The following is a 15,379-nucleotide window of genomic DNA, read 5'->3' as shown; positions in this document are numbered from 1 at the left end:
TATGAGCTCCAGTGTAGTCATGCTGGGCAGAACTCCAAAACACAGAACTTGAAAACTCTACAGTTACAAATTATTGTCTTTGTCCTGCTGTTACACTGCAATGTACTTTTATTTGCATTTTAATGTTCCCATGTACACCTTCAGGGCAGGAATCCCATTATCCTAACCATCTCTTATTGTCATGTCATTCTACTACAGTGCTACAGAAAACCATAAGTAATAATGAAAGCTAACCACATACAATACACACTTATTCCTTACCAATTTCCCTCTAAATAACACTGAAAAGTTGGATTCAGTGGTACAGAGGACACTTAACCAAGAAGTTTTTTTAGATTATTTTGTTTAGAGTTCCATTGCAGCCTAAAGACTGGAAGAATAAAAAACCCTACATTGAAATAATGAGTGTGCCTGAAGCTTTCTAACAGGTCAGGCAACTCAACAAAATAAAGCAGCAAGTACATATACAGCCATAAGGCACCTACACTTTTTTTTTTTGGTAACACTTTTCCCTATGGAAGTGAGGAAATTTTAGACAAAAGCCAAAATACATTCCTTCTGTGTAGCAGTTCTTCAGCTAAAACAGCTCTTTTAGCTGCAAGAAGATGTGTTACAAATATTAGAATGTAGTGAATGCCTTGGACTAACACCTTCTTAGCTTTAATCACAAATAATTGCCTCTTCTTATACTAATAAGCAAGGTAAAATGGAAAGTAATTTAGACAATTCATTCAGGGTAATAGCTTTGTGAGCTAATATTACTGCTGAGAGATTCATTCTCAATTTCCTCAAGTACAATAACAGAGCAGCAGTAAGTTTTTCACTTCAGGGAGCTTTTCTATCCCATGTAAATATTAACAAAAATCCCATTATCTATTGATAAAAACAACAAAGCAAGTTAAATAAAGTTTCATGTGTTACTATTTCTTTTAACAGTCATCAGCTCCCCCCCGGATCACAAGTGTAAATAAAACACTTCACTTACTGAAATCAATGAGAAACCTTCCAAATCCTTGCCTTTGGTATTGGGGCATAATCATTATGCAGGAGACATTGTACTTCTGCTGGCAAAGCTTTTCCTGTGGGAAGGAGAAACAGATCAAGTATGTCAAAGCACTGCTGAAGTGGGCAATTGCCTGCACCTGCCACTGTCCTTGTAAAATATCCCAGTAAGGAAGGGGAAAAGATGCATGAGTCAGTACCAAAGTCAAATAACTCCACATTAAATATTAATTTTAAGAAGGAAGTAGCAAACATACTCTTCATCAGCTACTCAGCATCTTAAAAATTAAATATGTTGTCTAAACAGTGTAATGAAGTTTTAAGTGCTGTAGAGGAGGAGGAAGAGGAAAAAGGAGGGAAGAGGGAAATCCTTTTCTGCTTCACTGACCATTTTGTCAAGGATATAAAAATGGAAAATAATATCCATGCACATGGTGAAGTTGTGTAACTGCTATGCTCAGTGCTTGCTGGTTTCCATCTTTATTTTGTCTTTCCTCTCAGACTGAAAAGGGGGTCAGGGTTGAGGGGAGGAACCCCATACCTACAGAACTAAAAGGTCTTAGTTGAAGCATACCAACTTTTTCCAAGCTGAATGCTTCTCACCAGAATCCATGTTAAGAGAGAATGCTCAGAATCCAGAGAATTTAGACACAATAAAGGCAATGGAGGAGAATACTACAGAGTGTTAAAGACAGTGGGAGGAAGAATCTAAACTAGATTGCTCTAACAATTTAAGGTTATAGGTTCTTTCAGATTTACTGATAAAAAGGAAGAGCCTTGAAGCCTTGTTACCTTTAAAAGATTGCACAGGGAAAACAAGACTAAACAAAGACAGACCAAACAACAAAGTCAGCAAGTAGGTAGTTTTGAGGCTGACCAAATAAATCAACCAAAAATCTCCAGGTCAGCATAACTGACAAGAAGTTGTGGCAAACACATGGATAGTTTAGGACACCACCTATCACTTCAGCCTCTGCACATAACATGAAACCAGACCAGTGATGACACCAACAGCATCACATGCCACTGTTTTCTTTTCCAAGCATTTCTTCAGCTATAAGAGCACATACCCACACTATATTTTGCAAGATATTTTAGTTTCTACAGTATGGTGAAGGAAACTCTCAAGACTGCTGCTAAGACAAATTTACCATACACACACACACACACACACACACACACACACACACACACACACAGAGTTACCAACAAAAAAATTAAATTTGAGATGGTCTTTTTCCTCTAATTTTTGGTAGCTAAAACATTGATGATCACCATGACAAACAGACTGTCCCAAAAGAACAGAGGTGAAGTGGGGAAAGAAAATGCAACCTTGTTGAAAGAAGGAACAAACATCAAGAGAGACTCCTCTTAATACCTGCAATACCTTCAATATATCTATTGAAAAATACTTTCCTATTTCAGAGTTGCCAGATTTGTATGCCAGAAGACCAACTGACTGACATCAATGAGTGCAAGTCCATGCCTAGAGATCTCTGCCAATTTAATCCCAGCAAGGCCCACAGCTCAAAAGGAATGGGTCAGACCCCCAAACTATAATATACAGGTACTCTGAGATGATTTTTTGACTTCTTTAAAACAGTGTCTTCATTCAAATGACTTCTTAAAGGAAGAAAACTATTTACTGAAGGAAGTGGTGATAACATGTTCAAGAATTTGAGTAACTTTATCAAGTCATCATGTTTCTTACAGAAAAATTGACTGATGGAAGCTTTTCCTGTTGCAGACAAACCTCATTACACTGCACCATTACTTTTGGTCATCTTTGTCAAGAGAGTCCACTTGAGTATTATTTTTGGCTACAGCAGTCACCTGCTGCTTTAAATTCAAAGCCAAACCACAGCCACTGAAGACATCTACTCTAAAGAAAGCATCCACCCCAAAAGTTGGCACTGCTCACACTGGGTGCAAGAAGCACCTTGCATTAGGTCAGACTGTGCACAAGAGATTTGTGTCTCCTGAAGAGGCAGCAGTAAAAACATGAACAGTAAAAACATGAACACACATCAGCATCTCAAATACCTACCACTCTCAGAAGCTGTAACCAAAACCCCAAACACCCAGCAATCAAATCAACAAAAAAAACCCCAAAAAACCCAATATATGTGGCTGGATGGACACCCAGTTTCTCAACTGGCATCAGTCTTTTGGACAAGAAATATGAGACAATGCATATCCCATTTAAGTATTAGAGAGAATCTTTCAAGCTTCTGAGTTTTTCTTTCTTTGCTCTTGGCAAAAGTATTAAGGAGAGCAGGAAACAAAAAGTTGAAAAAAAAAAAAACCCAAAAATAAAAGACACTTTTTTTTTTTACCTTAGAGAAATATCCAACTAAATGGCAGCCTTTCTCATCATTTTTTGTAAGGACATAGAAGAGGAATGGTTCAACGTCATAATACAAAGTTTTGTGGTCCAGAAAGAGCTTAGCTAACAAGCAAAGATTCTGACAATAAATTTTGCTCACATTTCCATCAACCTAGAAAACAAGACAGATGCAGTTATTTCCAGTGCCACCAACATATTAGGACAAAACAACTTCTTGTATCAATCATATCCTAGAAGGAAACATGAAAAAGACATGTTACAGAAAAAAAACCCCAACCAACCAACCAAAACCATTAAGGGTCAGAAGATAAATGCCTCAGCTTCCTGTTAAATAAGAACACCCCAGTTAATGCTAATTACTTTGCTTTTTATGTATGCAGATTTATTCACCAAAGTAGCCTCACCTTTTAATTGTTCAAGTGAGACTTACCTCTTCCACTTCACTCCTGGAATTAAAATGAATGACTGGCAGATAAACAAAACACCAGTTAAAACTACATTAAAGTCTTGTTTGTGGTGTAAAACAATAAAAAGCCAAAACAATGAAGTGTATTATGTTGAATCCTTAAGGTGCAAGGCGAATGAATGAGTTGCAATTACATATCAATCACTGCAACGTTTTGGATAAATTAGGCAAGTCAAGTTTCTATGCTAGACTTGCTGTTGAACAACAGAAGTAAATTTTCAGGCTAAATGCTACAATTAGTCTAGGCATGTTAAGAGTGTAAAGAGTCAAGCTGTGACTCTAACAGCTACAGAAAGGCCAGACACAGATGCAGATTTCCTAGATCAATTAGTTACTCCCTCCAAGAGAGGGCTCAGTCAAAGGCAAGAGCATTTCTTAAATCATCTTCTCGAGGGAAAATTTTGCTTGTATTGCTGTATTTAGCTCAAGTAACCAGCTGTATTTCACTCCCAGCCAAATGATGTGTATGCCACGTATAAAACCCACACAGTTCCAGAAAGTATCTGGAATGGAAGGACATCAACTGATGAGTAAGTTTCTACAGTTAAGAGTAGCAACTGACATGACACTTTGAAATAAAACCACTTTATTTCAGAAGTCTCAACCTAAGTGCTTATTGAAGCACCTAAAAATAGAGAAAGGGAATAAAATTGTGGAGACAGAGTTGGGACATTGCTTTCACATTGATCTTGTTTTCCTTTTTGTGTCGATTCCCCACTCACCCCACCCCCTTTCTCAGAGCTGTATTTATCTTTTTTTTTTTTTTGTGAAGATTTCATTCACATGTTGGCAAATGAAAATAAACTAGAAAGCCAGATTTGCCTAGTGTATGCTACACAGCTCTTAACACCTGCCAGCAGAGAAAACGCAGGTTATTTTGGACTGACTAGGACAATTTTGTTTCTTGAAAGGATGAGTTAAGTCTGTTTACAACTTGGGGCTTTTGCTGGCAGATGTATACAAGAACTGCTGAAGTCAGGAAGGAAGCAATCTTGATGCAGACAGCGTTTGGAAGAAGCTAACAACACACACATTAAATACTACTGCTGATGAACAGACTCAAAGGAAGTCCTGGTAATCCCCTCAAAGAGCTTCCACTGCAGTCCCATTAAGATGCATGCTATAAGTGTCCTGAGAGGCTGGGGAATGCATGAAGTACAAGTAAAGAAAGCAGGAATTGTCAAAGAACATAGAAGGGTTGAACAGGACGGGGAAGATGGACTGGTTTCTGCAGCATAAGAAGCATCTCCAAGAAGTACTCAAGTATGTTAAAGTTTCTACTAGGTCTACAACTGGTCTGTAATGCATTCAAAACTGGTTGCTTTCAGAAATCTAGGGTTTTTTTTAGACACCTACCTCAAATACTGAAAGATCATTTCTTCTGTAGATTTCATTGGCTGGAGGATGAAACCAGCCACATTTCTTTGAGTGCCTTAACAAAATGTTTTTACTTTTCATGTATTTAAGACAGAATTCACACAGGTAAAGCTTTGGTAATCTGTATGAAAATAAGAAAGATTTTACACAAAAAAGGGTTTAATTCTTTAAAGAACATTCTTTTAACAGAAGAATTACCACCAAGTAAAAGGCCCTCCCCATATAAACAAAGTGTGATGACTAATTACTGCTCAAGTTAAATAAATAAAAGAAACATCACATAAGAGTGAATGATAAAGCATCCACATCAGCCATTAAAAAAGGAAAGAAAGAAAGAAAATAACAGATTCAATCAGTCCTAATGAATTTAATTCAACAGAGTTGGACTGTGGTCAGCTGGTTTGTGACCCAGCCTCCAGCAGATCCCAGTTACTTCCCCATTCCCACACCTCCACCAAAGCTTTTGCTGTGGTCTTTACCCAAGTAGGCAGGCTGGAGGGATACCTCCTGTTTCTTCTTCTCATGAAGACAAAGGAGGAACATGGCAGAATACAAGGAATCTTTCCTCTTATTTTTTCTTATTTTGCCCATTGAGAATGCTAGGACATGACTTATCTTGAACTGGTTGTTCCCTATATAATCCCACTGCACTCAGAGCTGAAGAACCACACTGCTTCCTACAGATGCCATCCCACTGTTGTCTCATGCCAAGAATTATCCATCATTATGCCAGAAAAAGGCCAAAAATAACCTGTTGCCACAACTTGCTCACTTTGACTTTATTTATCTAGCATGTTCAGACTTCTCCCTGGTCCCTAGAAAAAAAGGCTAACAAATGCTGGGCCACAAAGCAACTAATTGCTCTAAATGGCTGAAAGCTGGACATACCTGGTTGCAATAGCTTAAGGAAAACAACAAATGAACAAAACCAACAAAACCACACCAACACACACTGCAAGATTATGTTTATGCAGGACCAGGATAACCAGTATTTTAGTGCACCTTTGATTAGAACTGTTAAAAAAAAAAAAAAAGAATCTTTTTCTTACAAAAGCATATTTACTTTTGAAAGTTGTAAACTATAAACAATTACAGGAGTAAGAAAATAAATTACATTTATGGCAGCAATAAACATTCCAATGAATAGGGCAATATTGACAGGTCAGTACCTTGCATATTCCTGTGGGTAAGGTGAAGAGTACCAGGTCTGGATCTCATATTTTCCAAACTCAATCACTGAAGGGTATCGTCCACTTGTTTCACCATTGTTTTTACACCCAATTTTCTGTCAGGTGCAAGAGAAGCAAAATATTAGTTACAGAAAAAGGAAAGTTAGCTTTGTATCATCAGTTTCAGCCACTGAAGGTGTGAGAAACCTGAAGTACTCAAGACAGTTGCTTTAGTTCTTCCAACCTGGACTTTGTACCAAACAGCATTTGCTGGGACATATTTAATTTTTCACAGTGGCTTCACACAGAGGAAAATCATCAGGCACATTCTTACTGACCAACCTCTTCTCAGTCCTGACCAGGATGTCAGCTCTGCTTAACATCTGTGCTTAATCAGAGGTAGCCCTGTGTCCAAAATACTCAAATGTATCTTTCAAAATCTATCCCAAGTGTCACTTATCATCTGACCCATTCCAGAGGGATGCCTTGTCTCCAGTCTAAGAGAGCACAACTGCATATACAGTGTCTCACAAATTAAATTCACAGCAAGCATTACACATTAGGCCAAAAGGAATGTATTAAAAAATGAACAGACATATAAAAATTAACTGAGTTTTTATTTCCAGAAATAACTACATTTTATGGAACATGATTCTTACCTCCAGGGAAAGTTCTCGAGCCTGCTTAAATACTTCCAAATCCTCCTGTGTCACTGTGTCCTTGCTTCCCACCAGAAATACATCTGTATTTTCTTGTTTGATGCTTAGTTTGATTTCAGTATCTGTTATTTAAAACCAGCAAAAAGTTTATTCACAGACATGAAGGTTACATGTGCCATACCAATGTAATATTCCTAAATAAGATTGCAGTAACTATGGCTGTTACAGCTCTCCATTTTAACTAAATTTGGGCGTATCAATTAACAGAAATGAAACCTTTCCCCCTCCTTGTTTTGCAGTTTGCTGTTGCAGGAGCTATTTTAGTACTTGCTTGTCTGTCTGAATAAGCCTTCACAGTCCAGTTGTACTAAACCAGTTTTGAACCTCATGGAGATGGGAGTATATTCTATCACTAGAACTAAAATTCCAGTATACTCTACGAGAAAAAAAAAGTAAAAAAGAGAAAAAAGTTGCCCTAAAAATTGGCGACCAATGCTAAGCTAAGGCTACATTCAAACATTATAAATAGCTTTGTCTTAAATCAAAGTCATTATCAAAAAGGCAGTTCACAGCAGTACAGATCAAGTGTTGTGGAGGCTGTAGAGGGATGGAATCGTGTATGATAAAGCAATGGAGCAGAGGGAAATGAACTGAAATGCCCACCATTATAAGCACTGACAGCACACACTCATGATGACAGCACAACTGCCAGAGAAAGGGCAGGGGGAGAACAAGGAAGTAGCATGAAAAGTGGCTACTCATGCGCTACTACACAGCGATAAGCAACATCATGAAGGCACTTGGGGCTCCTACTGTCACTACAGATGCAAAAAAAAAAAAATAATAAAAAGGTGGTGTAGTATTAGTCAGAAAAAAAAAAATTTTGGAGATTTAGTCAGCATTAAAGGTCAAAGTTTTGTTGTTTTTATATGAAAGTGAAGTAAGAACAAGAGAAATAGCTAAGACCTATGTGACAATATAAGAACTTTGGTTTTGGACGGGACACAGGTGTTTTGGTTGGCGCTTTGACCTTTGCTTACCATCATCCTGCTCAGGTTTAATCCTTCCGTCTGCCAAGCTCCCCTTCCCTGGTGAGGGGGTCCCCATCTGAGGGGTCACTTTATACTTTAATCTGCCTAGAATCCTGTGCTTTTTAAGGAAAGTCGTTCTCTTGAGATGAGCAATTGCTTTAAAAGCACGTCCTCTGGACACACCCCACCCAGAGGCACAGCCATAAGAAATAAACCTAGTCCTAACCTCTTTCTTTCCATAGAAATGGCTACTGGATTTGGATGTGGAAGATAACTCTGGGGGTGCATAGCTTGGGTGTCCCTTTTTTCGAGACTGTCCCTGAGTGGTATAGATATGAGAGAGCCCATCAAAGAGTCCCTTGAGCTGACTGTTGTTGGGAAGGCTACTGAAGGAAGGGACGCTTGACCGACTGGAAGAGCTTTGGGGAGAGTTAGAAGAAGTGGAAGTGCTGGATTTTTGCGAACCGGGGCTCTGACCAGAGATGGGGGTTAGGGGTAGAAGTGAAGAAGGTGGAGGTTTTAGCTTTTGTGTGGTACCTGTAGCCAACACAAGAGAAGTGCATGACTGTTTCTGAGAGACCTTTTTCCTTGGACGATAGTGCTTTGAAAAGTCTATTATTTCACCTCGTGATCTGCGACCATCAGGTGATGGTGTAAAGAACTTAGTAAGGCCATCAATGAGCCCTTTGGTTTTCTTGTTAACTTTAAGTGTAGAGGCAGATATGTAGGTGGAGGTGGTGGTGATTTTGGTGGTGGCACCAGGCCGAGTGGGGTCTGTAACAGGCAATCTGCTGCTTGAATCCTTCACAGATGCAGCATGACCAGATGAAGGTGTGGTACAGACTTTAGTCTTTTGACCCCTACCAGGTGACCCCCTTCCTGTGAATGCATTCACGGATCCTTCATCACTGGTTACAGACCTATGCAAAAATTTGGAAAATAAAAATCAGAGTTAAAAATTTATAAAGACTGCCAAATTGAACTACAGTTTATACATGTTACTTAGGCCACTGTACTTAGAAATCTTTAAAGAGGAAAACATTTACACTTTGGAAATACACTTCACACTATGACATAACACCCAACCTGGTCTTCCCCCCTTTTTCTTCTTGGTCCCTCCTTCCCTTTTTTCTTTAAAAGATAGTCCACAGTACATATAAACAGAAGCAGCTGGAATAGCAAGACCTCCCAAGTATACAGCATCCCCAACTACTTTTAAGCACAGCAGAAGCACACTTCTTTGGAGAAAAACATCAATGCACTGAGTCTGTGTAAAGAAACTGTTCCAGAATTCACTGTACACACAAAGGAGATGCACGTGGTTCAGTGTTAACAAATTACTGCATATTAAAACACCCAACTCCAGACTACACTTCCTTAAGCTGTAGATAAAGTCTGTTAGTCCTCTAAAACAAGGGTCAGTTTCCAAGAAACTATTTTTTCCCCACACACTTGTTGGATAATGTAGGTCAAAACTGGCTGTAAAAATTACCTCCATGCACCTAAAAGCAAAGTGAGTAGTTTATGAGTAGCTTCACAACAAAACCAAAGAACTAATCTCTGTTTTCTTTAGAAATTTTAACTGTAAGATCAAGTGGGGCCTTTGTAGCAAAGCTGTAAGCCAAGGAGGCCTAACATGGAAGGTTTTAAGTAGGAAGAACATAGCTTATTTAAATGATAGGGAAAAAAAGGGCAAGCTGCAAGCCAGTGTTGTGACAGCAGTAGCACAGGTTTAGCTGGGCATTACTGAGCAAAAAAGAGGAACAACATTAAGGGATATGCTGAAGAGTAGTATATTGCAAGTATATAGAAACAGAATGTTTGAAAATATTTGCAGGAAATGAGGTAACAGAAAACATGATCAAATTGCCAATCCAAACAAAGCTATATAGTTGCACCAACTACTTCCATTCCCTTTTCCATCCTGCTCTTTGAAGTTTGCTTATTTACTTTGTAACGGAAAGTTTTCTTCCACAGATTTTTGCCTTCTTAATGGAGATGCTGAAGTAATTAATTCCAACAGGTTACTTCTAATTAGAGTCTGAACAGCCTGAGGCTGCCATCTGGTTTACTGAACTCCAAGGGCCTACCGGTTTAAGAACCAGCCTCTCTTCCACACACACATCTGTAAATTTGGTTACCTCCCAAGAGGTAACAAAACCAAAAAACTTCTGAGTCATTTTAATCCTTTGGTGCCCCACGTTTATGTCCATCACAAGACCCATTCTCACCACCAGATGTAGTAATCGCCACCAGTGCCAGAGGCTAACACACACCTGGTTTTAGTTAACCCTACACAGTCATTTGCCTGTGAAGAGCTTCCTACAGATGGTCAACAGGCAAAAAAATCATTCCAGCATGACTGGACAGGTTTTCTTTGCACTGCACAAAAAGAACTAAGTGCTGACCTTCCTCTGTTTCATGTGACCACTCATTTTATGTACGACACTGTCATCTTCACTATCACTTTTAAATAGGATTCCATGAGGAAGAGTCTTTTTTCCTCAGTCTCCAAAAGAGGGATATTGTTTCGCTGTTATTTTCCAAAACAAGATTACTTATATATGAAATGAGACACTAAAAAAAAAATGAAGTCTAACAGTATTTTCCCACTCTCCCTTTAACAAACAGCATGCTCTCAGGAGCCACTGCAACTACATCCTTTACTTCCAGGTAGCACCAATCTTCATCCTTGTCTTGTTCTACTTTCCTAGAGCAACCTACACTGAGCTTCAGGACAAGGACACAGAAGACAAGACACAAGATCCTGGCAGAGAGAGAGGGGGGCAACAGAATATAACAAGCTGCACAGCACCAAACAGGTCAAAACTTGACCTGTGCTTTACTCTAGGACTGTGAGTATATTTTATTTTTCTTCTATTTTTACATGTTGCCTCCACTGCCTCCAGAAATCCAAAGTTTTACAGCAGCTACCCTCCAACTCTGAAGAATACCAAACTACATATATTTTTAGATTACAGAGAAAAATGGTTGGTTAACAGCCACAAGACAGAATGAGTAGAAGATATAGCCAGAAAGTTTTTCAGTTACTGAGCTGGCATGGCCAAACAGATATTTAAACAGAAGGAGAAGAAAGGCATATGTGGAGAGGAACTTGTGATGGAGGGCAACATGCTACTGGAGTTAACACAGAATCTGTTCCTGTTTAACACTCAGTGTAATGTCAACTCTGCATTTGAATGCTACTTAAATAATCCTCCAACCCAGCCTTAAGATGTCCAGCTGCAGTGTTCCCTGGAAAGATAGATGTCAAGAGAATTACACACTCTTATCTTGGATCAACACATTCCTGAGAAGCAAGAGGAATTGCAGCCTCTTTCTGTAGTAACCAGTGGCAGCTTAACAGCAGAATCAAGTAATAATTTTTACCAGAGTACCACTGAAACCAGAACTTCTTTAGTACTTGCATAGTTGGCTTTTTGGAAGGGCTTTTGTGACCTGATGTTAACTAATAAAAGTTATTTTTATACAAGTTTTGAAATAGGTCTTTTAACAGAACAGTCTCCTGAACCCAGACAGAAGTAACTATCCACTTAGTACAGATTCAGTACATACATCCATTATTTTAAGTTGCACTTAAAAACCAGCTGTGGCAAATGCTATCACACAGGTTTTACTTGCACTTGCTATAGTTAAGTTTCCTTAAAAAATTATGGGACCTAGAAAATCAATTTAGGTTATTTCATCACACTCTGACATAATACAATAAGCAACCACTATAATTTACAAGTTATTGGCCTTTGGAGTACCCCACACCTACTTTTTCCAACTTTAAAAATATAGTTTATAACTGTAGTTGAGTCCACATCAAACACTCATCTAACTCAGAAACATGGAAAAAAAAAAATACCCAAGGGACACCTACAACATTCGTTGCTTTAGTTTATTTTTCGGTCTTCCAATAGGTTTTGCATAACGTCGTCTTATTTGGGCAGCTTTCTCATGAAGTAGCTTTCTCCCTTTCTTCTTTGGTCTACAGACCTGGCAAATCCACATCCCTACATAAAGGAAAAAAACAATTAAATATACAGTTGATTTTAACTTTATTGCAGATGTCTAACCAAATAGATGCCAGATACTCCAGTTAAACTAATTGTCTTTTGAACAGAACATGGGGAAGGTGAAGAGGAAGGAGAAAAGTGATGCACTTCTACCCACATTTTGAATGAAAAGTGCTCATGGAAAGGGGAAAAAAAACCAACAAACCAAAAAACAAAAACAAGAGAGGCAACAGGGATCACAGGAAAGACTGTGAGCAAATGAGTTCTCAGAAGAATTTGTTCTATCTTGCCCCTCTTTACACTACCTAGGATCTTTCTTCTGTCTTTTCATGACAGAAAAAAATTACATGTGCAGTATAAAGCATTTTAGGCTACAGTGCACTAAAAAAATAAACTACCAGATCACATGTTATCTAGATTGTGAGATTACTTCCTAAATATAAGGCTGGGGATTTGGGAGGGGAAAAAAAAAGCTGGAAAAAGACTTGAGTGTAACTTTGAAATTAAATAAGGAAAGCCAGAAAGATGAGAGGGCACAAGTGAGAGGTGCTATATATCAGGAATCTAGATAGAAGAGACCCTGGAGACAGAAGTGTTTTGTTTGGTTTTGAAAGTACTCTTATGAAAGGCACAAAGTAGCAGGCTCTTTCACCTGCTTTAAGGATTTCTTTGCCAATGCATACAACCCCAGAATTGTCACAGCCTTCACAAAACTTCAATAAACTGGCCAACAACTCAATCCACAGCAAACTCATCTGATCAGCTGCACACAGACCTTTACTGTAATTTTTCTTTACTGTTTACCTGAGGAAGAAAAACTCAAGTATTGGCTGACATTACCGAAATCCTACTGTTTACTGTGTAAAAATAATTAACTTGCTTAGGAGCTTTTGGTTGCTTAATATGAGAAAAGACTGGAAGGATTTTCATGGAAAGAATTTTTCTCCTCACCTTTTGGCATTCGGGAAAGTGGTGGGTCACAGCACTCCATGTGGAACCCTCTGTCACAGGAGTCACAAAAAAGCATGTTGTCCTGGAGGGGGGGCAGAAAAAGAGGGGAAAAAAGACTTAATACAGCATTGCTTGAAACTGCACAACAGTACATTTGTATTTGCACACGTGCTAAGTATAAAACTACAGTAAACAAATTGGGTAACAGTCTAACTTACTGCATTTTTGCCTTGGATCCTACATGCACTGCACGTCTTGCATTCAATGCACTGCCATCTTAAGGCCTTCACGTTTGTAGTTAACTCAGGACAGAATTTCAAGCATGATGGATGTCCTAAAAAAAGCCCAAAATATTCAAAGTTTGAGATTTAAGATTGCTAATATTGCCTCTGAAGTTCAACAGGATGTAGCCAGCACCACCAGAACTCAGCAAGCACCAGCTGTTTCCAGAGCTTTGCAAGACATTATTTAATTCATCTGCTTCATTCAAAGATGCAGAGTAAGTGCCATACAATTCATTTATGAAGAGCAGAAAGTTGACTTCTGCTGAAACAGACACCTGCAAATGGTCTACACAAGCCCCTGAAACTGAATGTTTATTCTCACTAGGTTATTTCCATAGGATATTAAACTGCCACTGGTTCTGAAAGAAGTATTTTTACAAACTTGACCCCACTCCCCTTTCATAGCAGTGCAACATAAACACAGGAAATCTCTCTCTAAAGCTGTACTAGCTATTTTTCAAAGTAGAGTAGGTATCCACCAGAGAAAATCATTAGACAAAATATATGCATTTCTCATTCCAATTTATAACTTAATTCTATACAGATAACAATTTCAGAGCAGAAAGGGGAAAAAAAAAATTAAGCAGACAATTGGCACAAGAAAAGCCTTCTGCAAGGGGAGATCTAAAACAGGAGTGGGAAGAGTAGCTGAACTAACACTTCCCCCCAGACTGTATTTTATTCTCTGATGGGACCATTTCTTTTCAAGGTAGCCTAGAAGGCCTACATGGCTCTTCCAATTAATATAAGATATTGGACAAGTGAACACATCCAACACCTTAGGCAATACTGGCAGTGATATTTCATGTCTTCAGCAATGTCAGAGTGTATTCTTAATCCAGAAGGGATAAAAGCACTGCTAAATAGGAAGGAACAAGTCTTCCCAAGGAAACATTTTCTGCAGTGTTCTGTTCAGAGATAATCAAGAACATCAACCCACAAGCTGTCAGATAAGAACCTCTGATTCCTCTCACTGTCAGAATCTGGATATGTGCTTTCTTCCAGCTGATGGCCACGGTGATTCTGACTTTCTCCATTCACTGTTTCCAAGACTGAGCTAAACCCCCACAAAAAAAGAACACAGGGTAATCTATGAGTATTTGCTACTTCCATCTTCTACTGGACTGAGGCATGAATGGCAGAGACATGTGGAGGAATCAAAAGCCACCTGAACGAAGTGCAGATTTCAGATTTTATTTCCTTTCATTGTGTGTACCCAAGGCTTAATCCACTTTTTTGTCAAACTTTTAAAGATAAGTCAAATTGTGTAAATATAGTGTATTCTTAAAATGCAGGAATGATCTCTTGGTAATGAACAATCAATAATAAAGTCAAAGAGTGGTTTCAACAACGATATTGAAAAAAAGCATTGCCATTTGCCTCTTCACGTGCAGTTTAAGATACATTAACAAATTTTTGTGGTTAAAACTGAGTGTGTACTTTAAGTGACCATTACTCTTGAAAGTGACAAATATACTCTGTAACTGCACGGTTGAGTTCAATGCTATACTATTCCCTTCAATGAAGCTTAACAAGTACTTTCTCAAAAAAAAAAAAAAATCTACTAAGAAATAACAAAAAAGCTCCCTAGAGTGGCTGATATTAATAATCAATATCACAGACTTATTTCATCAACCATGACTTAACTACATTAACACATTAAAGTGTAATCATAAACCTATTACCTCCATATAAGTACATTTAATTCCTGTTATCTACCCTGCACAGAAGTGAGTTACTTTAAGAAGCAAATAAGTCCTGGTTTAAATTGTTGATTTTAACTTGGGCTTAAGTAAATAACTGAAGTATAAACATCAGAAACATCCATTCTCACTGGCTGGTAACTATGTACAGATTAGGTTTAACAGGGTTACTCTATTTCTCTTTTATCTACCAATGTCACATTTCTCATTCAGGCAATTACACAGCTTAATACATCTGGTAATATCCTTACAGGCCAGACTCTACTGCCCAACAAAAATTCAAGAAAAAGAACCCATTGCTATTAAATCTGAAGATTTTGCCTGCACCTCCAAGTCCCTGAGAGCCACAAACACCTAGAGGCAGGAAG

General features: G+C 38.4%; 1 protein-coding gene across 7 annotated transcripts in view; it reads right to left on the bottom strand.

Annotated features, from left to right (window-relative positions):
* KAT6B (lysine acetyltransferase 6B) overlaps positions 1-15,379 on the bottom strand; it is a 103,422-nt gene that overhangs the window by 22,264 nt on the left and 65,779 nt on the right. For 3 of the 7 annotated variants that reach the window (XM_071748220.1, XM_071748221.1, XM_071748219.1), the window contains 9 exons: positions 13,243-13,358; positions 13,025-13,106; positions 11,938-12,070; positions 8,061-8,971; positions 7,021-7,142; positions 6,362-6,477; positions 5,172-5,313; positions 3,339-3,500; positions 986-1,079 (listed from right to left, as the gene is read on the bottom strand). In XM_071748220.1, coding sequence (XP_071604321.1) covers positions 986-1,079; positions 3,339-3,500; positions 5,172-5,313; positions 6,362-6,477; positions 7,021-7,142; positions 8,061-8,971; positions 11,938-12,070; positions 13,025-13,106; positions 13,243-13,358 — 1,878 coding nt within the window. The remainder of the gene's footprint in view (positions 1-985; positions 1,080-3,338; positions 3,501-5,171; positions 5,314-6,361; positions 6,478-7,020; positions 7,143-8,060; positions 8,972-11,937; positions 12,071-13,024; positions 13,107-13,242; positions 13,359-15,379) is intronic. The other 4 variants (XM_071748222.1, XM_071748223.1, XM_071748224.1 and 1 more) reach the window with 2 other exon arrangements.

Source organism: Heliangelus exortis, chromosome 7, assembly GCF_036169615.1.
Source record: "Heliangelus exortis chromosome 7, bHelExo1.hap1, whole genome shotgun sequence".
NCBI classification, from domain to species: Eukaryota; Metazoa; Chordata; class Aves; order Apodiformes; family Trochilidae; genus Heliangelus; species Heliangelus exortis.
This window is presented reverse-complemented; position numbering and strand designations above follow the sequence as displayed.